General features: G+C 40.5%; 1 protein-coding gene across 1 annotated transcript; it reads left to right on the forward strand.

The window, feature by feature from the left end:
- On the forward strand, window positions 3104–4057 carry LOC102188787 (olfactory receptor 5B12-like). The gene has a single exon (XM_013969946.2). It carries the CDS (start codon window positions 3104–3106, stop codon window positions 4055–4057), a length of 954 nt encoding a protein of 317 aa, XP_013825400.2.

Consider the following 23898-nt stretch of genomic DNA (forward strand, 5'->3'; position numbering starts at 1 on the left):
AAATTGAAACTGGTAATCAGAAATCTTCCAGCAAACAAAAGCCCAGGTCCAGATGGCTTCACAGCTGAATTCTACCAAAAATTTCGAGAAGAGCTAACACCTATCCTCCTCAAACTCTTCCAGAAAATTGCAGAGGAAGGTAAACTTCCAAACTCATTCTATGAGGCCACCATCACCCTAATACCAAAACCTGACAAAGATGTCACAAAAAAGGAAAACTACAGGCCAATATCACTGATGAACATAGATGCAAAAATCCTCAACAAAATTCTAGCAATCAGAATCCAACAACACATTAAAAAGATCATACACCATGACCAAGTGGGCTTTATCCCAGGGATGCAAGGATTCTTCAATATCTGCAAATCAATCAATGTAATTCACCACATTAACAAATTGAAAAATAAAAACCATATGATTATCTCAATAAATGCAGAGAAGGCCTTTGACAAAATTCAACATCCATTTATGATAAAAACTCTCCAGAAAGCAGGAATAGAAGGAACATACCTCAACATAATAAAAGCTATATATGACAAGCCCACAGCAAACATTATCCTCAATGGTCAAAAATTGAAAGCATTTCCCCTAAAGTCAGGAACAAGACAAGGGGTGTCCACTTTCACCGCTACTATTCAACATAGTTCTGGAAGTTTTGGCCACAGAAATCACAGCAGAAAAAGAAATAAAAGGAATCCAAATTGGAAAAGAAGAAGTAAAACTCTCACTGTTTGCAGATGACATGATCCTCTACATGGAAAACCCTAAAGACTCCACCAGAAAATTACTAGAGCTCATCAATGAATATAGTAAAGTTGCAGGATATAAAATCAACACACAGAAATCCCTTGCATTCCTATACACGAATAATGAGAAAGTAGAAAAAGAAATTGAGGAAACAATTCCATTCACCATTGCAACGAAAAGAATAAAATACTTAGGAATATATCTACCTAAAGAAACTAAAGACCTATATATAGAAAACTATAAAACACTGATGAAAGAAATCAAAGAGGACACTAATAGATGGAGAAATATACCATGTTCATGGATCGGAAGAATCAATATAGTGAAAATGAGTATACTACCCAAAGCAATTTACAAATTCAATGCAATCCCTGTCAAGCTACCAGCCACATTTTTCACAGAACTAGAACAAATAATTTCAAGATTTGTATGGAAATACAAAAAACCTCGAATAGCCAAAGCAATCTTGAGAAAGAAGAATGGAACTGGAGGAATCAACTTGCCTGACTTCAGGCTCTACTACAAAGCCACAGTCATCAAGACAGTATGGTACTGGCACAAAGACAGACATATAGATCAATGGAACAAAATAGAAAGCCCAGAGATAAACCCACACACATATGGACACCTTATCTTTGACAAAGGAGGCAAGAATATACAATGGAGTAAAGATAATCTCTTTAACAAGTGGTGCTGGGAAAACTGGTCAACCACTTGTAAAAGAATGAAACTAGATCACTTTCTAACACCGTACACAAAAATAAACTCAAAATGGATTAAAGATCTAAATGTAAGGTCAGAAACTATAAAACTCCTAGAGGAGAACATAGGCAAAACACTCTCAGACATAAATCACAGCAGGATCCTCTATGATCCACCTCCCAGAATTCTGGAAATAAAAGCAAAAATAAACAAATGGGATCTAATTAAAATTAAAAGCTTCTGCACAACAAAGGAAAATATAAGCAAGGTGAAAAAGCCTTCTGAATGGGAGAAAATAATAGCAAATGAAGCAACTGACAAACAACTAATCTCAAAAATATACAAGCAACTTCTGCAGCTCAATTCCAGAAAAATAAACGACCCAATCAAAAAATGGGCCAAAGAACTAAATAGACATTTCTCCAAAGAAGACATACAGATGGCTAACAAACACATGAAAAGATGCTCAACATCACTCATTATTAGAGAAATGCAAATCAAAACCACAATGAGGTACCACTTCACACCAGTCAGAATGGCTGCGATCCAAAAATCTGCAAGCAATAAATGCTGGAGAGGGTGTGGAGAAAAGGGAACCCTCCTACACTGTTGGTGGGAATGCAAACTAGTACAGCCACTATGGAGAACAGTGTGGAGATTCCTTAAAAAATTGCAAATAGAACTACCTTATGACCCAGCAATCCCACTTGCTGGGCATACACACCAAGGAAACCAGAATTGAAAGAGACACATGTACCCCAATGTTCATCGCAGCACTGTTTATAATAGCCAGGACATGGAAACAACCTAGATGTGCATCAGCAGATGAATGGATACGAAAGCAGTGGTACATATACACAATGGAGTATTACTCAGCCGTTAAAAAGAATTCATTTGAATCAGTTCTGATGAGATGGATGAAACTGGAGCCAATTATACAGAGTGAAGTAAGCCAGAAAGAAAAACACCAATACAGTATACTAACACATATATATGGAATTTAGGAAGATGGCAATGACGACCCTGTATGCAAGACAGGAAAAAAGACACAGATGTGTATAACGGACTTTGGACTCAGAGGGAGAGGGAGAGGGTGGGATGATTTGGGAGAATGGGAATTCTAACATGTATACTGTCATGTAAGAATTGAATCGCCAGTCCATGTCTGACGTAGGGTTCAGCTTGCTTGGGGCTGGTGCATGGGGATGACCCAGAAAGATGTTGTGGGGAGGGAGGTGGGAGGGGGGTTCATGTTTGGGAACGCTTGTAAGAATTAAAGATTTTAAAATTTAAAAAATAAAAATAAATAAAAAATAAAAATAAAAATCTGAATTGTGATGCTAACACATCTAATTTAATAACAAATCCTGTGATTTTCCATAAGTTGCCTTTTGTCTATGAACTTTAATTTTGGTAATTTAAATAGAAGAATAGATAATTAAGATAGAAGATAGGGTTGTATTATCTCCAAAATCCTTTAAGCCAGAACACTCTATTTTCCACCAATATTTAAAAATTGCAGTTTATTGTTACACCCATGTGAAATTCAAATAATTCTGATACAAGGTATTTACTGGACATAATGATAGCTCTAACTATGCTGCTAACAAGCTCCTCTTTTCTCACTGCTATAGGCCATTCACATACTGCACAAATGATCCCCGCGGAGAACAGCACAGTCGTGACTGAGTTCGCTCTTGCCGGGATAACTGATGACCCACAGCTGCAGATCCCGCTCTTTCTGGTGTTCACGCTCATCTACCTCCTCACTCTGGTTGGGAACCTGGGGGTGATCACGCTGATCCTGCTGGACTCTCGTCTCCACACTCCCATGTACGTCTTCCTCAGCCACCTCTCCCTGGTGGACTTTGCTTACTCCACGGCCGTCACTCCCAAAGTGATGGCTGGCTTCCTCGTGGGAGACGAGGCCATTTCCTACAAAGCTTGTGCTGCTCAGCTTTTCTTCTTTGCAGTCTTTCTCATTATGGAAAGTTTTCTCTTGGCCTCAATGGCCTATGACCGTCATGCCGCAGTGTGCAAGCCACTCCATTACACCAACATCATGACACCAAGGATGTGTTCCTGGATGGTTGTAGGCGCCTATGTTCTTAGGTTTCTGGAGGCCTCTGTGCACACTTGGAACATATTCAGTCTCTCTTTCTGCAGATCCAGGGTGATTGATCACTTTTTCTGTGATGCTACTCCTGTCCTGGCTCTCTCATGCTCAGACAGCAACAGAAGTGAGATGGTGTTTTTCATCTTGGCAGGATTCAATATCATCTCTTCTGTCCTAATCATCTTGATCTCTTACCTGTTTATCTTTGTCACCATTCTGAGGGTGCGCTCATCTGAAGGACATCAGAAGGCCTTTTCCACCTGCGCTTCCCACCTCACTGCTGTCTCCATCTTCTATGGGACAGGGGCCTTCATGTACTTTCAGCCTGGTTCCCGCCATTCCATGAGCACAGACAAACTGGCCTCTGTGTTCTGCGCCATGGTCATCCCCATGCTGAATCCACTGATCTGTAGTCTGAGGAACAAAGAGGTCAAGAGGGCGTTAAAAAAGGCTGTGGGGAAGGCAAAGTCCTCTCTAAAATTCAAATTTTAATGAAATAGAAATGAATTTCGTATGTACCAAGCTAGGGAAAATATTGACTTGCTAGACCATCAGTTTTATAAGATTATTGATGTACTTTCTCAATTCCTTTATTAAGTGTATGATGCAAATGGCTTACAAATATGATGTCTCAGGAAAAATAGTTTAGGCAGTATCAACCTTGAACTCAGACATCTTATATAAAATTTCTCTTTATTTTTATTAGATAATTTCATTATTTCACACGATCAGCTCCACTGTCATTTCATTCAATGTCTATCAAGTAAATGCCCAAAGAAACGTCATTTATGGAAACCTCATGTGAATCACACGTTCATGAATGGACAAAAAATGAGTTCAGTATAAATGAGATTAGGCTATTAGAATATATTTGTAATATATATTATATAATTTAATAAAGGGCTTCCCTGGTGGCTCAGACAATGATTATGGTGTCTCATAATGCATTATTAAATATAAACTTGGTGCCAAATATCCTGGCTATAGTTTTATTGCTTAATGTTTTGTTTTCTTCTTTTTTCTTGTTTCAATGATAATAAGCATAATTATATGGTCACCTTTAATTTTCTCAATTTTTGTATTTATCAGCTCATTATCCAAAATGCACATTTTCATATAACAATTTGAGGGCTTCCTTGGTGGCTCAGATGGAAAAGAATCTGCCTGCAATGCAGGAGACCTGGGTTTGACCCCTGGGTTAGGAAAATCCCCTGGAGAAGGAAATGGCTACCCAGTCCAGTTTCTTGCTGGAGAATCCCATGCACAGAGGAGGCTGATGAGGTACAGTCTATGGAGTTGCAAAGGGTCAGACATGACTGAGGGGCTAACACTTTCACTTTCATGAAAATTTTAATTAAAAAATTAGACCAGAGTATAAGACAAGAGAAATAATAATATAGGCATATTTTATTTATGGAAATAAAAATGATGTTTGATTTTAAAATAAGACAGCTCTGTCTCAGGTATTCAGCCTAGGACACATTTTATGTCCCTTCCTTCCTGTTACAGCCTACTTAGAGACTGGCATTTAAGCTCAAAGTAGAAGTTGGCCTGATTGGTCCTTGTCAATCTCTATGAATAACCTAGTCTATGTCTCAGTTTTTAGATGTCAGAACACTACAAATCATTCTGTGCTATGACAACAATTATGAAGATACCTTTTAAAGAAATCTAAAGATTTAACATCATGATCAGATAAGATTTGTTTATTTCACATGAATTGTTCACCATCCAGAAATCAATGTGGTAAGCCACATTAGCAAAAGAAAAGATAAAAATCACATGATAATCTCATGGATGCAAATGTCATGGGTATTTTGAAAGAAATTGCATTAAATATGTGGATTTCTTTGGGTAGTATAGCAATGTCAAAAAAACATTTCACAAAATTCATTGTCCATTCATGATATAAAATAATCATTAAAGTGGGTATAGAGGGAACATATCTCAATGTGCAAAGGCCATTTTATGGCAAACTCACACCAACATAATACTCAACAGCAAAAATCTGAAAGCCTTCCAGGTTAATTTAAAATTTTAATATGTGGCCTTACAGGCCTCCTATTAGTCCAGTTTTTCTAAAGAGCGGACAGGACTCATCTTCCTGGTGTCAGACCCCCAAGGCTGGGGTACCTAACATGCAGCTCCAACCACTTACTCTCCAGGGAGGATCTTTGCCCTGAAATCCCCACTTCTGTGGCCCTTTCCAGGGGCACAGGTCCCAACCTGTTTGTGTCTCTTCCCTTCCAACCTGATTCCATATGGAACTTTCTTACAAAAAGACTTTGGTTCTTCAAAGTCTTTCTGCCAGTCCCCATTTGGTTTTTGGTGAGTGTTGTTCCACGTGAAGATTTCTCTTTAAATTGGAGAATACTTGCTTTGGGCTTCTCCAGTGGCTCAGCTGGCAAAGAACACACTTGCCAATGCAGGAGACACAGAGACTCAGGTTCAATCCCTGGATCCGAGGATCCCCTGGAGAAGGAAATGGCAACCCACTCCAGTCCTCTTGCCTGGAGAATCCCATGACAGAGGAGCCAGGAGGGCTACAACCCGCAGGGTCACAGAGAGCCACACACGACTGAGCTTGCCCGCTGCCACACTTGCTTTGCACTGTGGTCTGAGCTTCTGCTGTACAGTGAGGTGAATCAGCTACACATACACTTACATCCCCTCCTTTTTGGATTTTGTTCCCATTTACAGATGTATTTTTGTTTGTGATGGCAGGTGAATTCCACACTCTCTTACCCTGACATCTTGATTTCTTCTCTCAAATTAGTGGGAAAAAATGTTTCCAGTCTGCCAGAGTCCAGCTCCAGCAGCCAGGGAGTCAACCTGAAGAGATGGACGGTGTCAGCGATGATGATGTATCCTCTGACTCATAGTACGTGACTACATATTTATTTCAAGCTTCAAGTTCTCTTTTATACTTTGACAAAAGCATTAGGTCAGAGGTTTATGTTTTTAGTTTCCCCCACCCAGTTTCCCCCACTGTATTTAACTTGTGATTACATTGTAACTCATGCTATATTCCTCAGTTTATTTCTTATCTTTCTAAATCCTGTTTTCCCCTAGCATCTTAACATCATTATCTCCTAAAAAGGCTTCTCAGTTCAGTTCAGTTCAGTGGCTCAGTCATGTCCGACTCTTTGCGACCCCATGAATCGCAGCACGCCAGGCCTCCCTGTCCATCACCAACTCCCAGAGTTCACTCAGACTCACATCTATTAAGTCAGTGATGCCATCCAGCCATCTCATCCTCTGTGTCCCCTTCTCCTCCTGCCCCTAATCCCTCCCATCATCAGAGTATTTTCCAACGAGTCAATTCTTTACATGAGGTGGCCAAAGTACTGGAGTTTCAGCTTTAGCATTATTCCTTCCAGAGAAATCTCCTTCAGAATGCACTGGTTGGCTTCCAGCTATTCTTAATTAACCCTAAACCCTAAACTCAGCAAACTTCTTTTGCCATAAACATTCCCCTCAAAAACAGGTCTCAGATAATAATCCTTTCCACAGTCTCAAGCTGCAGCCTATGTGCTCATCTTGGGACATTCTTTGTAAAGATCCTTGAACAAATGTCAATGGTTATTTTATAGATTATTTTCTGGGCACAACTGCAGAAGGCTTTGCGCTTTCTCACGCTTCTCTCAAGCACCTGAACATTCTTTCCAGCCAACTCAACTGAAGAAAGGAAAGAATAAGCCAAAATCACAAGGCCTAACTCCTTCATCCTGGGGCTGTGCCTGCAAGATGAGGAGATGAGGCCGTGCCTCCATTTCATCAGTAACGCCTAACAAGGCTCCCAACACCACTCTGAAACTAATTGTGATTCCTTCTGGCAGAACAATGTTTGAGCTATGTTTGCGTGTGTGCTAAGTTGCTGCAGTTGTGTCCGAATTTGTGACCTTATGGACTGTAGCCTACCAGGCTCCTCTGTCCATGGGATTTCCCAGGCAAGAGTACTGGAGAGGGTTGCCATGCCCTTATCCAGGGGATCTTCCCAACAGGGATCGAACTAATGTTTCTTTCATCTCCTGCATTGGCAGGCAGATTTTCTACCACTAATGCCACCTGGGAAAGGCTATATATATATATATATATCAGTTTGGTGTATAACAAATGTATACAATGTTATATAATAATATTTCAATGAAGGTGAAAATAATAAAAGCAAGCATCATTATTTAGAAGAAACTTGACAAGCTCATCAGAGATCAGAATAGGATATAACTTTCCCATTATACTTTGCATTTGAATGGGAATATGTGGAATTACTTCTCACTGCTCGTTTGGTTGCTGTATATCTTCAGTTTAGTTCAGCCCAGTCAGCCGTGCCCAGCTCTGTGACTCCGTGGCTTGCAGCAAGCCAGTCCTCCCTGCCCATCTGTTTATTTTAGTTATATATTTTAGTCTCCATTAAAAACAGATTGATAAAATTCTAATTGTACTAACTTTTTGGACTGTGGCAGAGATCATATGCATGCTTGCTATAAAAGCTTTCTTCCTACTCATAAAGAAATTTCCTTGGAAATGTGATAGGAGTGTATGGTTATTACCCACCATGCATTTTTATGACACTGTCTCGTTTCACTTCCAGAAACCTTTTGAGTCACTTGTAGAAGATGTCAGTATTACTAAGTGTAAGAATGAGAAGGTGTGGTCTCTCTTTACTACTTAGAAATGAATTCCTTGGAAAACCGCTTGACCTTTATATGACTGTAAGGAAACTGAGAAATACAGTTTCATCTAAAGGTATGAAATACGCATAAAAGGGAAGCAGATTCTTATGGGGTTGGAATAAAGCTGGAATGCTTGCCATTTGCTAGATTTTACTCCAATCAGACTTAGATTTCCAAATTCAAGGTGCGCAATAGATGCAGAAAGATATTTACTTTCCAATGGGAAAGAAAAAGAATCCCACAGGATTTATGGAAGTAATGTCTGAGGCTTTGTGGTTCGATGCCCCAGCTGTGTTTTCCTTCCTGCTCTGATGTCCACATCAGCAGCTTCCAAGAGTGTTGTTCAGTTGTGTCTAACTCTGCAACCCCCTGGACTGTACAGTCCATTAATTCTCCAGGCCAGAATACTGGAATGGGTAGACTTTCCCTTCTCCAGAGGGTCTTCCCAAACCAGGGATCAAACCCAGGTCTCCTGCACTACAGGTGGATTCTTTTCCAGTTGACCCACCCACCAGGGACACCCTCCAAGATTGTTAACAGCCTCTTTTTCTTTATTTTTGAGAACAGATGGGTATGCTGGAGTAGAAATAGCAACTCAAACACCCATGACTTTCCTTAGTTAGTTCCCTAAGGACTCGGTCTCCACAGGCAAGGTTGTAATTTAAATATTCAGCACGTGAGGCCTGGACCTGTGGATGGATCACAGGAGAACTTGTTCCTGAGAGCTTCATGTCAGAGTAATCCCCTTCAAGATATTTGTCGTCAGACCCTTAAGTTCCCACTGTGTGTGTGTGTTATGACTGAGTGTAAGTTGCTCAGTCATATCCAACTCTTTGGCACCCCAGGGACTATAGCCTGCCAAGATCCCCCATCCATGGAATTCTCCAGGCAAGAATATTGGAGTGGACTCCCATCTCCTTCTCCAGGGGAACTTCCCGACCCAGAGGTCGAACCCAGGTCTCCTGCATTGCAGGTGGACGCTTTACCTTCTGAGCTACTATGGAAACCCCTTCAGTCCCAATTGGAATTTATTCAGTCTCACTAGAGTGAGATTACCCTTCATCCAAGGTAAGGGGCAGCGGCGGCGCTTTGCTGAAGCAGCCGTGAAGAGATACCCCACGCCCAAGTTAAGAGAAACCCAAGTAAGATGGTAGTGTTGCAAGAGGGCATCAGAGGGCAGACACACTGAAACCACACTCACAGAAAACTAGTCAATCTAATCACACTAGGACCACAGCCTTGTCTAACTCAATGAAACCAAGCCATGCCCGTGGAGCAACCCAAGATGGGCGGGTCATGGTGGAGAGGTCTGACAGAATGTGGTCCACTGGAGAAGGGAATGGCAAACCACTTCTGTATTGTTGCCCTAAGAACCCCATGAACAGTATGAAAAGGCAAAATGATAGGATACTGAAAGAGGAACTCCCCAGGTCAGTAGGTGTCCAACACGCTACTGGAGATCAGTGGAAAAATAACTCTAGAAAGAATGAAGGGATGGAGCCAAAGCAAAAACAATACCCAGCTGTGGATGTGACTGGTGATAGAAGCAAGGTCTGATGCTGTAAAGAGCAATATTGCATAGGAACCTGGAATGTCAGGTCCACGAATCAAAGCAAATTGGAAGTGGTCAAACAAGACATGGCAACAGTGAATGTCGACATTCTAGGAATCAGCAAACTAAAATTGCCTGGAATGGGTGAATTTAACTCAGATGACCATTATATCTACTACTGCGGGCAGGGATCCCTCAGAAGAAATGGAGTAGCCATCATGGTCAACAAAAGAGCCCAAAATGCAGTACTTGGATGCAATCTCAAAAATGACAGAATGATCTTTGTTCATTTCCGAGGCAAGCCATTCAATATCACAGTAATCCAAGTCTATGCCCCAACCAGTAACACTGAAGAAGCTGAAGCTGAACGGTTCTATGAAGACCTACAAGACCTTGTAGAACTAACACCCCAAAAAGATGTCATTTTCATTATAGAGGACTGGAATGCAAAAGTAGGAAGTCAAGAAACACCTGGAGTAACAGGCAAATTTGGCTTTGGAATGCAGAATGAAGCAGGGCAAAGACTAATACAGTTTTGCCAAGAAAATGTACTGGTCATAGCAAACACCCTCTTCCAACAACACAAGAGAAGACTCTACACATGGACATCACCAGATGGTCAACACTGAAATCAGATTGATTATATTCTTTGCAGCCAAAGATGGAGAAGCTCTATACAGTCAACAAAAACAAGGCCAGGAGCTGGCTGTGGCTCAGATCATGAACTCCTTATTACCAAATTCAGACTGAAATTGAAGAAAGTAGGGAAAACCGCTAGACCATTCAGGTATGACCTAAATCAAATCCCTTATGATTATACAGTGGAAGTGAGAAATAGATTTAAGGGCCTAGATCTGATAGATAGAGTGCCTGATGAACTATGGAATGAGGTTCATGACATTGTACAGGAGATAGGGATCAAGACCATCCCCATGGAAAAGAAACACGAAAAAACAAAATGGCTGTCTGGGGAGGCCTTACAAATAGCTGAGAAAAGAAGAGAGGTGAAAAACAAAGGAGGAAAGGAAAGATATAAGCATCTGAATAGCAAGAAGAGATAAGGAAGGCTTCTTCAGGTATCAGTGCAAAGAAATAGAGGAAAACAACAGAATGGGAGAGACTAGAGATCTCTTCAAGAAAATTAGAGATACCAAGGGAATATTTCATGCCAAGATGGGCCCGATAAAGGACAGAAGTGGTCTGGACCTAACAGAAGCAGAAGATATTAAGAAGAGGTGGCAAGAATACACAGAAGAACTGTACAAAAAAGATCTTCATGACCCAGATAATCATGATGATGTGATCACTCAGCTAGAGCTAGACATCCTGGAATGTGAAGTCAAGTGGGCCTTAGAAAGCATCACTACGAGCAAAGCTAGTGGAGGTGATGGAATTCCAGTTGAGCTATTTCAAATCCTAAAAGATAATGCTGTGAAAGTGCTGCACTCAATATGCCAGCAAATTTGGAAAACTCAGCAGTGGCCACAGGACTGGAAAAGGTCAGTTTTCATTCCAATCCCAAAGAAAGGCAATGCCAAACAATACTCAAACTACCGCACAGTTGCACTCATCTCACATGCTAGTAAAGTAATGCTCAAAATTCTCCAAGCCAGGCTTCAGCAATACATGAACTGTGAACTCCCTGATGTTCAAGCTGGTTTTAGAAAAGGCAGAGGAACCAGAGATCAAATTGCCAACATCTGCTGGATCATGGAAAAAGCAAGAGAGTTCCAGAAAAACATCTATTTATGCTTTATTGACTATGCCAAAGCCTTTGACTGTGTGGATCACAATAAACTGTGGAAAATTCTGAAAGACATGGGAATACCAGACCACCTGACCTGCCTCTTGAGAAACCTATATGTAGGTCAGGAAGCAACAGTTAGAACTGGACATGGAACAACAGACTGGTTCCAAATAGGAAAAGGAGTATGTTAAGGCTGTGTATTGTCACCCTGCTTATTTAACTTCTATGCAGAGTACATCATGAGAAATGCTGGACTGAGAGAAACACAAGTTGGAATCAAGATTGCCGGGAGAAATATCAATAACCTCAGATATGCAGATGACACCACCCTTTTGGCAGAAAGTGAAGAGGAACTAAAAATCCTCTTGATGAAATTGAAAGTGGAGAGTGAAAAAGTTGGCTTAAAGCTCAACATTCAGAAAATGAAGATCATGGCATCTGGTCCCATCACTTCATGGGAAATAGATGGAGAAACAGTGGAAACAGTGTCAGACTTTATATTTTTGGGCTCCAAAATCACTGCAGATGGTGACTGCAGCCATGAAATTAAAAGACACTTACTCCTTAGAAGAAAAGTTATGAGCAATCTAGACAGCATATTCAAAAGCAGAGATATTACTTTGCCGACTAAGGTCCATCTAGTCAAGGCTATGGTTTTTCCTGTGGTCATGTATGGATGTGAGAGTTGGACTGTGAAGAAGGCTGAGTGCCGAAGAATTGATGCTTTTGAACTGTGGTGTTGGAGAAGACTCTTGAGAGTCCCTTGGACTGCAAGGAGATCCAACCAGTCCATTCTGAAGGAGATCAGCCCTGCGATTTCTTTGGAAGGAATGATGCTAAAGCTGAAGCTTCAGTACTTTGGCCACCTCATGCGAAGAGTTGATTCATTGGGAAAGAGTCTGATGCTGGGAGGGATTGGGGGCAGGAGGAGAAGGGGACGACCAAGGATGAGATGGCTGGATGGCATCACGGGCTCGATGGATGTGAGTCTGAGTGAACCCCGGGAGATGGTGATGGACAAGGAGGACTCGCGTGCTGCGATTCATGGGGTCACAAAGAGTCGGACACGACTGAGCCACTGAACTGAACTGAACTGAGAGTGAGATTAACTTGGTGCTCCGGGGACCTTGTTCACTTGATTTTATTTTATCACAAGCGGGTTTCAGTGCAGGAGGCCTTTTCCTTCACTTGACATTGCTGCAATCCGTTAGTCAGAATGACCTTGAATAGCACTCTCTGATAACAAGAGGAATTTTTTATGTGGACTGAGTGATTTACTAAGCATTTCACACCCTCCATTCTATTTCATCTGCAAAGTACTGTATGATACATCAGGAGTGGGAATCACTAATTTCATTTAAAAATACAGAAGTTGAGGCTAAGGGTAGTGAAGGATCTCACTTTTGTTCCCCTCTGAAATGAGAAATCTAGAAGTGAGGACTTTTGAGGTTTAATGTGTAGGGCCAAGGAATCCACTTATGTCCAAGTGGTGTATTCAAATTAATTAGATAATTCAGAAGGTATAAACTTGTGGTTATAAAGTAAACAAATCATGGGCCATATAACGTACAGCATACAGACTATAGTTCATATTCCTTTATTGCATATTTGCAAGTTTTTAAGTGAGCAGATCTTAAAAATCCTCATCACAAGGGGAAAAAATTGTAACTATGTATCGGAATGGATGTTACCTAGACTTATTATTATGATGATCATTTTGCCATACATACAAATATCAAATCATTACACTACACATCTACACTGATATAGTATGTGATTATTCCCTCTGTTTAAAAGAGGTAGTTTAGGACCATGCAGAGGGGAAGCCATAACCTGCCTCTCCTATTAAGCTTTCATCCGACCTCATCTTGTAGGGTTGTTGGTTGCTATGTTGCTGTGACGTGAGTAGAAAAACATTAGTAGAAAAGGAATTGGGATTGCATCTTGGAGTAGCTCTAGAAAATATTGACCGTTGTTTTCCATATTTAAGCCATCATGTAGTTTTTTTTAACAGTTATAAAAGAAGTGTTTTATATTATCACATGTTTGATGCCTAAATATAAGATATTCATTTCAATATATTTCAGTTTAAAAGGGAAATTGTTGGACTTTGACAAGAGGGTTGAAACCTTCCTCTTGTTTTCTATTCGACACACCAGTTTTTTATTTCATTTTTTTCCTTTCCTTTGGATTAGAGTTATCTCAAACTAAGTACTTAATTTTTCTTTTTTTGGTCACCTATTATTGCAACTTTCATCCTTCACTTATTAAGTTGAACCTTAATATTTATTTTTTGTCATTATGAAAGAACTATATAGCAGTTTAATTCTGATTGATTCCCACCCCTTTTTGCTCTTATTGTCAAATATTTTAACTTTACATACAATTCAAACTTTAGGAGAGTTTTAAACAATATTTAAAACACAATATACTTATTTGTGTTATTGACATAGTTTTTCCAGTAATATTTCTAATTTTCTCTATTTTTCATTTTGTAACTTTTTCCTAGAAGAACCTCCTTTAGTTTTTCTGTCAGGATAGATCTACAGGCAATTGGATCATTCCACTCAACCCTGAATTGGTTGCTTATGTTGAGAAATCTGCATTCAGTCTCACTGAAGCTCTTACCAAAATAACGGTTAGTTTTCTTCTCTGGCTGCTTTTCATATTTACTTTTTGACTTTCATTAGATGAAATATCATGATGAATCTGAGGAACATGGGAGAATTTTGAATGACATTGCTACATATATTCTCAAACTTGTGCTATATAACTTTACAGGAGTTCCTTTAAAAGTAGGTCCAGAATTAAATAAAGTTGGGAAAACATTGGATTTGTTAAATCTAAACTTAATTTCAAAATCATCTGTAAGTAAATTCCTATGAAAGTGTTACACAGTATATTACAAATATTTGAAAAAATATTGCTATATTGAAGAAACAGATTTCCCACGGGTCACTTTTTGAGACAAGCAGTCTCATTGTGATCCCCTTCTACCGTATATCAGTTGTTCTGTAGTGTCTATGAACACCCTTCCTTGGAAAAGATAGAAAGTTTGAATGTCATACGTAGGATTTCTATAGCCTGATTTCTCACATGTGCCTGCTGTGTGTTCTTTGGAAGTTACTTAACTTCTCAAATGTGTCTTTTTTTCTTATTTTTAAAAGATGATAGTAATAATGTCTATATGGGGATTTTTGTGAGTACTGTATTAGATTTAGCCTGACATATAATATATGCTCAGCAGCCATATATATGTCAGGCAAATAACATATAATCTACATTATATATATATATATATACACACATACACACATGCACACATATATATATACACACACGGAAGTTAAAGTTAAAGTTAAAGTGGCAGTCACTCAGTTGTGTCTGACTCTGTGACCCCATGGACTATACAGTCCATTAATTCTCCAGGCCAAAATACTGGAGTGGGTAGCCTTTCCCTTCTTCAGGGGATCTTCCCAACCCAGGGATCGAATCCATGTCTCCTGTATTGCAGGCGGATTCTTTACCAGCTGAGCCACAAGGGAGCCCACATAATATATATATGCACACACATACTGTTGTAGCCACGCGTTCCGGGTAACAAACTCACTCAGGAGGACAACGCAGATAGTGGACTGCAGTTCACTACACCAGCAGGCCCAAGGCAGAGTCTCCTCTTAGCCAAGGACCCCAACCACTTTTTGTGAAAATCTTATATACCCTAAGTGTATAAGCTTCCCCGAAACTAGTCTGAGCAAAGGGAAAAGAAAGATGCAATCAAAGTTAACCCGTGATATATATGTCTTAAGCCTAGATAGTTAACACTGGACAGTTATCAATAGGCCTGTGGTCATACCCAAATAAGCGTAATAGAATGTATGATTCTATTCGGTTATACAGATAATTAGTGTATTCTTTTAGGCAATGGATAGCCCTGGGGCTCTTCCTTCTGGGAGCCTGGTTTTCCAGTTGGCTTGTCGTTTCCATAGAGCATATACTCTAAGTCCACAGTCTGGCCCAAGATGGAGTCCTGCTTTCAGGATGCAGCCTGTTCTGTTTCCTCCTTCAACATATATACATTATACTATTGTTAGGTAGGTAGAGCAGGGAAAAAGAGTCCAAAATGGTGGTGGCCACAGACAAGGAAGGGAAAAGCCCGCAAAAATGAAACAAAAGAAGGTCCAAGGACCGGAGTGAGGACCTCAGGTAAAACAAACAACACTCCTGGCTGGCCCAATTTACATAGGACAGGCCCAGGGAGAGAAAAACATATAAGTAGAGGAGCCAAAGCCAGCTCTCTCTCTGTCCTACGTGCTGGGGCACTCTTCTCCTCGTCTCTTTAGATCGACGTGCCCTCATGCCTCAAAGATGGATTTTCCTGCTATCTTCTAAATAAAATAGAACTGTAACACTGAGCTGTAACACTGATTTGTCTAAGAGCTATAACACGGTCCATTTGAGACCTGAGAGCTATAACACGGTCTATCCAAGACTTGAGAGCTGTGACTCGCCGAGGGGGCTTTAATGTCCGTCACTCCAAATCTTTGTTGTAACGAGACAAAGAATCGAGGAAGATACACTCGTGTGACACTATTAATGAAGACAACACTGCAATCATTCTAAATGCTAATAACAACTGACATGTAATTTTCTGACCATAATCATCACTTTTTATTTGTAGCATAATAATTTGTATACATGTTTTATATTCCAATTTAAAGCATAAGCTCCTAAGTTTTCTGGGGAAAAGGGGGTTTAATAAGTTGTGTGTTCTTAAGCTGCTGCTGCTGCTGCTGCTGCTAACTTGCTTCAGTCGTGTCCGACTCTGTGCGACTCCAGAGACGGCAGCCCACCAGGTTCCCCTGTCCCTGGGATTCTCCAGGCAAGAACAGTGGACTGGGTTGCCATTTCCTTCTCCAATGCATGAAAGAGAAAAGTGAAAGTGAAGTCGCTCAGTAGTATCTGACTCTTCGCGACCCCCTGTAGCCCACCAGGCTCCTCCATCCATGGGATTTTCCAGGCAAGAGTACTGGAGCGGGTTGCTGTTGCCTCCTCTGTGTTCTTAAGGGCAAGTTAATAAAAGGATAACAATAAGCAATAATAATGTTTTTGAGTGACTATCACTTTAGGCACTGTAATAAGATTATATATAAAGTTGCCTCCCAAGGATATCACGACACAGTGATGCAGGCAGTGGCGCTATGCCTATGTCGCACAGATGTTTAGGGTTTCATAGCACAAAGTGGGGAGCCTGGTATTTAGATCTAGATACGTCTGCCTGCACTTCGTATGCTCACATCTCTCACACTATATAGATGTTGCCCAACCAGGGACTTAGAAGAAAGATTCTAATACATTTCTAGCAGCTGTTTCTTCCAGGATGAGAACAATAAACAACAGACAGTCTAACAGTCTAACAATAAACAACAGTAGTCTAAGATGGTTTCAATACTCTGGTGTATGAGAGTTCCATTTAGTCATGCCTCCGTAGTGTAGACATGAATTACTCAAGTTGTTACCTAGTCTAAGCTTGCTCTGCTAGATGCATGAATTGGAGAGAATGAATTACAGGCCAATGAATCAGAGGCAGTTGGGTGACTGAGAAGATACAGACTAATGTCTCAAAATATCCATTTTGTGGGGTCTGGATGCCAGGTTCTTTTGTGGATCAGGAAACAAAGTAAAAAGTCCATTAATCTTGCAAGTATACCCAAGGGTAGCAAGCCTCAGGCAAGGGGATGTGTTAATTTTTTCCTTCCTGACATCTCCAGATGGACAAAAAGGGGCAGGATTCTCTGAGGCGGGCCATTAAGTATGATTTTAAAGACAAAAGCAACTAAAAGCAAGTCAAAGAAACAGAATCAGAGCTGTTGCAATGCAATATCTCAAGGAAAATTCTAGGAATTACTGCACTGAGGCTTTTAAAACTGATAGGCTGTAAGAAACAGATTTTAGGTATGATGGATTCTCCTTGAGAAGTAGATTATGTCTTGGCACACAATGATGCATGTTTCCAAATTAGTGGGAATAAAATGTACACCAGCTTGAACCTAATCGTCAGTCCCAGTGGTTTTTGCTTTATGCAGGATAAGATTTGAGTTATACTAACCAGTACTTTGGCCACCTCATGCGAAGAGTTGACTTATTGGAAAAGACTCTGATGCTGGGAGGGATTGGGGGCAGGAGGAGAAGGGGACGACAGAGGATGAGATGGCTGGATGGCATCACTGACTCGATGGACGTGAGTCTGAGTGAACTCCGGGAGTTGGTGATGGACAGGGAGGCCTGGTGTGCTGCAATTCATGGGGTTTCGAAGAGTCAGATATGACTGAGCGACTGAACTGAACTGAACCACTTGTCCACACTGGTCCTGTGGTCCATACCAATCATTCCTCCTGATAATTTTCATCTTTGGGATGGGCATCTTTGTTTGCTTGAGTTTGTTTATGAATTTTGTTCTGGAAAGGACACTGAAAACAAACTTTCCAGGAACAAGTCTTGCTAACTGTGTTGTAGTCCCTCTGGCTTCTTTAGATTCTGCCAACTTCTCTGACAACTTGAAGACACCGTAGCTTTTCACTTTGTTTGGGCAATCCTTCCCATGCTGTGGAGAAGGAAATGGCAACCCGCTCCAGAATTCTTGCCTGGAGAACTGCATGGACAGAGGAGCCTGGCGGGCTACAGTCCACGGGGTTGTAAAGAGTCAGACACGACTGAGCGACTATCACTCACGCTTATTACGTTACCCCTATCCATCCTTCATGTATTGGCTGAGGTGTTGATTCTCTGAGAAAACCTTCTGCCTGTCATTGAAAGTATGTTTTTATGGGGCTTCCCTATAGTAGTCAGTGGTTAAAAATCTAACTTGCAATTGCCTTGCAATTTAGGCAACAGATTCGATCCCTGGTCCAGGAAGTAAGATCCCACATGCAGAGGAGCAACTGAGCCGTCTTGACACAATGAAAGATCCCTCCTCGTACAACGAAGATCCCACCAGCCAACTAAGATCCGACACAGTCAAATAAATGAAGATTTTCAAAAGCAGATTTTCATTATTCATTCTCATGTAGGCACCTTGTTCTAATTATAATTGTATATCCTTATTTGTGAGTTTGCTTAATGCTTGTCTTCTCCTATAAACCTGAGCATGTGAGACTGTGAACATGGTTGTTTTGCATGGATATACTTCCATGATCAGGACTATGCCTAAACTCATCTGGGACCAATACACAATTGAATGAATGAATGAATAATTTTTGTCAATGGTGCAAATGTTTGAGAATTAAGGCATGCAATTCTGTCTGAAATCCATTTGGCTTAATAACAGACTTCTGTCCCTGTTACTCCATGTTTATGCCAATATTCGGCCCTAGAAGTAATGGTATGACTTGATTTTAGCATCACCAAAGAGAATTAATAAAAGCTATGTTAATACACTCACCGTCTCCCTCGGCGAGCAGAACTAGGTTCCCATGCACACGTCCGTCACATTTTGCCCAGTAGTCTGAGATAAGGACCTATGTTGCTCTCATGGGAGATTTGTCCCCTGAGAGTTCCATGGGTGTATGACCCTCTTTCAGTTCCCAAGCACATTTGGCTTTATGTGTGAAAGACCAAGTGCCAGAGTTCCTTGACCATTCATTCACTCAACTGGTTGTCAGTGGTGTCTATTACCTTCTATGGTATCTCCCCGGAGTGAGATCTCCCCAAACTGGGGGCCTGCAGTAATGTCCAGAGCAAATACCTGCAAGTACTCATGACTGACTATGATGATCACCATTCTTAGGACACTACACGGATCCTCTCCTGTTCTCATGCCAGCAGTAGTCTTTCAGCGAAGGTGTTGTTTGGGGCCGCCTTTCTAATATCTCCCTTTTATAGATGAACATATAGTGACTTAAAGCAATTAAGTGACTTATCTGAAGGGACAGATCAGCAACTCTTACCATACAGTCATGTTACCTACTTCTGTGGCATTGCTTTTTTTTTTTTCTCATTCTCTCTTGGCTCTGAAGAACTTTTCCTCTTTGATCAAAGGCTAAGAAGAACATCTCAACTGAATGCTTCTCATCGTTTATGAATTGAATTTCTGATTGGAGTCTCATATATATAATCAATGAATTTGCTTATTCATTGCTCAAGGAGCCAGGTAAGTCTCTGATCAAATCTACAATCTGTTTAAATTCTCAGGGCCAGAGGTAACCAGGAAAATATATCAAGGTACCCATTTCCCTCTTGATTTATTCATAACTGAATACTGAATGTTTTGAATGTCACTATATGTTTGTGGTATTTAATGACAGACTGAGTCACAAATACCATGGAAATTCTTAAGGAAGATATATATTTATCTTGTAAAAAATAAATAAATAAAAGGAACAAGAGGTTCCTGAGTCCCTGCTTTGCCATACATGAGCTTGTAGACCTTGGGCAAGTTGTTAACCCTTTCTCAATTTTAGCTTCCTCTTTTGGAATATGGTAATGTTAGCTATGCTGGCTAATCCAAAATTCTTTGAGAATATAAAATTGGATCTCAATTTGAAATTTTATTATAATTTGGAGAATACATTAATGAAAAAGAGAAGGAATAGAGAGAATAAGATAAGGGGTACCCAGGCTAAGTGACCAACTATAACAATGCACTGAAAGGAGAGACGTAAACATCACATCAGAATGAAGAATTTATGGGAATGAGGGAGCCGTGACTTTAGTTTTTATTCTGAATATTTGCTGGTATTAGGCACCTAGATTGATGAACTATTAGATCCATTGGCTAGTGAGCTATAGCATAAATAAATGAGACCATGGTACCATCCCACTGGCTTGAAGGACAAAAGCAATGCTCTCTGCTTGGGAATAAAGAATAGGAATATCTGAAATAATCAACATTTTATGTTTCTCTTGGTCTTCTATACTTTCTGACCAGGGAATATGTTTTTTATATCATTCTCAGTTCAGTTCAGTTCAGTTCAGTTGCTCAGTCGTGTCCAACTCTTTGCGACCCCATGAATCACAGCATGTCAAGCCTCCCTGTCCATCACCAACTCCCGGAGTTCACTCAAACTTACGTCCATCGAGTTGGTGATGCCATCCAGCCATCTCTTCCTCTGTCGTCCCCTTCTCCTCCTGCCCCCAATCCCTCCCAGCATCACAGTCTTTTCCAATGAGTCAGCTCTTCGCATGAGGTGGCCAAAGTACTGGAGCTTCAGCTTTAGCATCATTCCTTCCAAAGAAATCCCAGGGCTGATCTCCTTCAGAATGGACTGGTTGGATCTCCTTGCAGTCCAAGGGACTCTCAAGAGTCTTCTCCAACACCACAGTTCAAAAGCATCAATTCTTTGGTGCTCAGCTTTCTTCACAGTCCAACTCTCACATCCATACATGACCACAGGAAAAACCATAGCCTTGACTAGACAGACCTTTGTTGGCAAAATAATGCCTCTGCTTTTGAATATGCTATTTGGTTGGTCATAACTTTCCTTCCAAGGAGCAAGTGTCTTTGAATTTCATGGCTGCAGTCATCATCTGCAGTGATTTTGGAGCCCCTCAAAATAAAGTCTGACACTGTTTCCACTGTTTCCCCATCTATTTCCCATGAAGTGATGGGACCAGATGCCACGATCTTCGTTTTCTGAATGCTGGACCTCATGTATTGCATGGACTTGGTAGCTGGAGAAAGAATGAATGTTGGATGAATTACTGAACAAATTCTAGCATTTTATGTGGCTTATTAACTAGTGTTACTCAAAACTTATGTAACTTTCAAATGTATGTAGAAGTATTCTTTCCTTTCCTTTTCTTTCTTGATAGAGGGAAAAGGAATTTGATTGTAAATGTGTGGATATAGTCCTTGTCACTCAACTGGGATTCAGAAAAATAGTATATTAGCTAAATTCCCAACAGCTACTTATATATTTGATTCCAAAAGTCCATGCTCTTTATTTCTCCACATTACTTGTGAATAACACACTCAATAAGCTAGTCATTCATGAATCAGCTCAGTTTAGTGCAGTCGCTCAGTCACGTCTGACTCTTTACAACCCCATGGACTGCAGCTCACCAGGCTTCCCTGTCCATCATCAACTCCTGGAGCCTACACAAACTCATGTCCATCGAGTCGGTGATGCCATCCAACCATCTCGTCCTTTGTCATCCCCTTCTCCTCCTGCCCTCAATCTTTCCCAGCATCAGGGTCTTTTTTAACATCAGCTCTTCCCATCAATTTGCCAAAGTATTGGAGTTTCAGCTTCAGCATCAGTCCTTCCAATGGACACCCAGGACTGATTTCCTTTCGGATGGGCTGGTTGGATCTCCTTGCAGTCCAAGGGACTCTCAAGAGTCTTCTTCAGCACCACAGTTCAAAAGCATCAGTTCTTCGGGGCTCAGCTTTCTTTATTCATTCACAAAGAGGCCAATGTAATAAACAACATTTCTGTGTCCAGGGCTGGGGTAAGAGATTACATATAAAATATGAGGAAAATATTTCTTAGTGTTCAAAATCTCAAGCTTTGATTCAAAATGACATTACTTCAAATAACAGCTCTGCTATTAGATAATTTAATGGACTTCATTGTGTAACTCCTTGTCAGCAAGCTTCAGTTTCCCCATATGTTAAATGGGAATAATATCTCACAGGGTTGGGTGATAAATCAATGGAGGTATAGCATGCATGAGGTTCCCTGAAAATAGAAAGGGCTCAGTAGTTTCTAGCTACCATAGATTAGTTCATTATTTAAGTTTGTACATCTGCTTATATAGTATTGAAGTCCTAGATGGGAGATACAGCTTAAATTAAGACAAAACAAATTATTATAAGTAACAAAGTGACCAGTGGTGCTCCATAGGTTATGACAGAATGGCAGTGGCTAGAGAGGAGGAGTTGTTGAAGACTTCATGGAAATATTGAAACTCATGTTATTCTTTGAAGAACAAATTGGAATTGTACTAAGGGCACAGAACACCTTGTACCCTTTTAAATTATGTTCTGAATATCCAACATGTGGTGGCCCAAACAAAAAAATGTAAAAAAGATTGCTGAAAGGTCAATACATGATTTAAAGACATTTTATAACTCTACCCTTTTACTAGATTGATGTTAACACAGGAATGTGCTTGCAACTCTTTTTTCTCCCCTGCAGCAAAGTGCAGGATTAAGACTCACTCCTTCATTTTGTTGAGAAGAAAGATGGTAAAAAAAAAAAAAAAAAAAAAAGAAACGTTTTCAGTGCATTCTACCCCCACCCCACATTTGGGGGACATCTAATATGAGTATTGATCAAAGTAAGTAGGAACCAAGAGGGTGTCTTCTCTGAATGATAATGCCTCCCAGTGGCCCCCCTACCACCACCGGCAGGAGTAGAGAGGGAATGGACAGCTCCAGGCTCCTGCCAAGACCTGCCCCCTCCCCTTCCACCCCGCAACCTCCTAGCCTGGTTGCCACCCTCTAGACCATCTAATCTAGAGATTAGACCTGAGGACTAATCTCCTGATTCTCTATTGGTGTGTCATTCACCAAGCTGAGGAATTCAAGTCAGCCCTAAACTCCTGTTAGTTAATGTCCACATCTCTTCATATCCCTCTTTCTAAACCCAGCAGCCACTCCTGCCCAAATCCTAAAATCACTCTACTGTTCCTTCTGGAATTTACAGGAGGATTTACATTTATCAGCATAACCAGGATATCTGGATGCTCCCTTTACCAACTAGTCCACCTGAAATCTGTGTCCTGGGACAGGGCTTCCCTCGCAGCCATCTCCGTGATGACAGTTTTCATTCCCACTTTGCTCTTAATGCTTTATTGTCCCATGTTCTTAAATTTGTAACATTATCATACTCTGATTTTTTTTCTCTAAACTCTTTCCTTTAATGGTCTGAGTAAGTTGTGTGGATTTAATATGATATATGAAGGTTAAATCAGTATCAAATTGCCAATATAATTAGAATTAATAAATTCTGATGCAACCAGTCCAATGGTTTATGCAGCACTTCTAAGTTAGATGGCCAAGAAGAATTTCTAACTCACAATGACTAATCTGAAATCGTCAGTCTTGTTCTTCCTCAAACATCTGCTTCTTCTACTCAATTCCCTTCACGATTTATATGAACAAATGGAATCATCATTTTTCCCTCTTTCTTTAATATCCTACGTTTACTACATCAGGAAATCCAGCAAGCTCTACTTTATAGAAATATATCTAGAGTTTGGTAATGTCTCCTTGCCTTTCTCGCTACCACCCTGCTTCACATCATCATTATCTATTGCATAGATTAATGAGATTAACGCAGAGAAAATGAACTGGGTGAAATTATAGCATCCCAGACTTCATTCTTGACATGGGAGCTTTCCTTAACCTCAGGAC

The sequence above is a fragment of the Capra hircus genome, chromosome 15 (genome assembly GCF_001704415.2).
Source record: "Capra hircus breed San Clemente chromosome 15, ASM170441v1, whole genome shotgun sequence".
NCBI lineage: Eukaryota > Metazoa > Chordata > Mammalia > Artiodactyla > Bovidae > Capra > Capra hircus.